Source organism: Oratosquilla oratoria, chromosome 4, assembly GCF_046742065.1.
Source record: "Oratosquilla oratoria isolate Oo_2021 chromosome 4, ASM4674206v1, whole genome shotgun sequence".
Taxonomy (NCBI): Eukaryota; Metazoa; Arthropoda; class Malacostraca; order Stomatopoda; family Squillidae; genus Oratosquilla; species Oratosquilla oratoria.
Genome location: NC_134780.1, coordinates 40826162 through 40828661, shown reverse-complemented (window position 1 = coordinate 40828661; position 2500 = coordinate 40826162). Strand labels below are relative to the sequence as shown.

General features: G+C 38.2%; 1 protein-coding gene across 5 annotated transcripts in view; it reads right to left on the bottom strand.

Moving 5' to 3' along the window:
• The window catches only part of LOC143024814 (transient receptor potential cation channel protein painless-like), a 181902-nt gene that overhangs the window by 166099 nt on the left and 13303 nt on the right, over positions 1 to 2500 (bottom strand). For 4 of the 5 annotated variants that reach the window (XM_076184044.1, XM_076184046.1, XM_076184043.1 and 1 more), the window contains exon 2: positions 1 to 546. This exon is cut by the window's left edge and continues 8 nt beyond it. In XM_076184044.1, the coding sequence (XP_076040159.1) occupies positions 1 to 281 (281 nt within the window). In that variant the 5' untranslated portion in view covers positions 282 to 546. Of the gene's footprint in view, positions 547 to 2254; positions 2276 to 2500 lie in introns of those variants that run through there. The other variant, XM_076184048.1, reaches the window with a different exon arrangement.

Here is a 2500-nt window from a genome sequence, read left to right as displayed (position 1 = left end):
TCTACGGTCAGTAACTTTAAGTTGTGCCTCTGAATAGCCCAACGGCCACCGCTAAAAGGGTTAAGACTTTTAAAGTCGTTGAAGGCGTTGGTGACGTTGATATTTTTGGTGTTTTGGTTAACGCCAGCGTTGGGTTTTGCGTTGGCGTTGTGGCTATCCTTTTTGTTCGTCCCGGCGTTGGGGGCGGTTATTTTCCCGTTATTTTCGATGGTGGGATTAGTACCGGAACGGTCTCCTTCGTCGTTGGTGTTGTTGTTGTCGTTGGACCCGTTGTTGGGCATGGCGTTCCTTGTGTTCTAAGTCCACACGGATAGAAGCACTGGTAAAATACAGTCCATAACGAGCCTATGGATGCACAACCCCTTAACCCAACACTGCATTAGTCTGGTTATTCATAAACAAGATCTTCTCAATTTGAAAATAAAACTATATTTCTTCAGACTCTTCGTCCAAGAACGGTTCTTCAGCACAGCTATGCGTCTGGGGAAAACCCAGCTATTCTGTTGGATCACACCACAATAAGTCTTTTACATTCATGTTCGAGTTCTGTAAGGTTAAAGAGAATATTAATAATGATTATTTTTTTTTGTACTTTCTAGAGTATCTATGTTTCGTGTTCTAGATTAATTTTGTTCATGAAATTATGAAAACCGATGCTAGCTGTGTTGTGCTACGTAACAGCGCAGTTTCTTCTTCCTTTTTTATTTATGCTTCGGCAGGGTTTTTTTACGTAACATATGCCCGTAACAAAATTGAAAAAATATAATTATTGCAAGAGAAAATTATTGTAAGGATACCTTCTTCCTAAAACGAAAAACAAATAAACATTTCTGTCTAGCAACCTTTAGACACGGCCGCCATTTTGAAGTCGTCGATACTAAGGGTGCAGAGAGTCTATAGTTTGTTTGTGTTTTTACTTTTCGCTATATCCACATTTACCTATCATGCTACACCCTCAAAATGGCTAAATATTAGCAGAAACTAACACCTTGTGAGAAATAACCACTTAGAACACGGTTACTAGGAGTTGGGGAGAGACGGGGTGGGGTGGGGGGAGGGAGTGTTGAGGAGGCAAAGGTCTCATGTCATGCAACGGCCATCTTGTACCATGCACGACTCGCCTCCCCCAGCTCCGCCCCCCTCCCTGCCTGACACCCCCACTCACATTCCAAAGGCCAGCTATCCCCCAGTGCCCCCTAACTAATATTACTCATCATAAAGTCATCATTGTTCCTCACAGCATTTCCCTATGTCCATCTCCCTAATCTCTTCTATCCCCCCCTCCAACCTCGCCCCATTTTTCATTCTCCTTAAATAACAACACTACTTTGAACATTAAATAACAACACTACTTTGAACATTTACGAGATATAGATTTTTTTTTCCAAAATATTTTAGATAATTTGTAATCCAAATTATCCTTCAAATATGAATAATTTCTGTACCTCTACGTGTTAATCTTTGATATTTGAATGAATATTAAACATCTAGAAATCAATTACTAACCATCTTAACTGTCCATAATCTAGCTCAGCTAAATCCTGAATTGGAAGGTATCTAAATTGCATTATATATTTTTCTATCCAAGTCGTGTGTATGGAAAATCTTTGTCTGCGTTTGATATTCATTTTCTAAAAACATATCAACAGAAAGTAATTTCGAAGGCAATATCCATTTAGGTACCTAGATGTACACCTAAGTACCTGGCACCTAGACTCCTAGAACTATAGGTTCAGTTCACATATTTCTGATTAATTTCCTGTAAAATTTGAAGCTGATATGTTCATTCTTACGTTCATGAAGAGCTCATAATTCCCAGAAAACATTAAAGTTGAAACGTTCATTTCTGCGTTCATGAACAGATCATAATTCCCTGAAGAGGGCGAAACAGAAATGAACATGGTCATGTTCATAAGCCGTTCGTTTAGGATAACACCATAATGGAAATATTCGACATTTCAACGACTTGAAATGATTATTCAAGATTTCATTTCCATTAGCCATCTTCTCATGGATCCCTCTGATTAGGCTTAGACGATTAAGACTGATTTAAAGTGAGCAACTTTAAGCCTTTCACTGGTATCGATTTCAAAGTCCAAGCGCCCTGAACTGATTTGGACATTCTGAAAATGAATGAAAAATGTGAATAAAAGCCCTTGGATGTACGTGGTCGTCAGAATATTGAGTGAATGTTCTTTAACCTCAACCAGAAGCAACCTCAATGACCTCACTACTCTCATTTTTTATAACTTGCCTGAGTCTGGTAACTAGCAGCTGTCATGAAGAGAATAGTTGAAGCTTGGGGCAATGTTTAATATAATTTCACCGCTTCTAACGAGCATCTAGTTGGTCATATGTTAGATTTATATCTAGATTAATTTGATTTAGAAGGTTCCATCATTAATATTTTAGGTAAAAAAATCTTTAGTGGAATGTTTCAGCACATCAACACTGGTATAGTAGCTATCACAATTGGTTGTATATATCTCAAGTATTACAA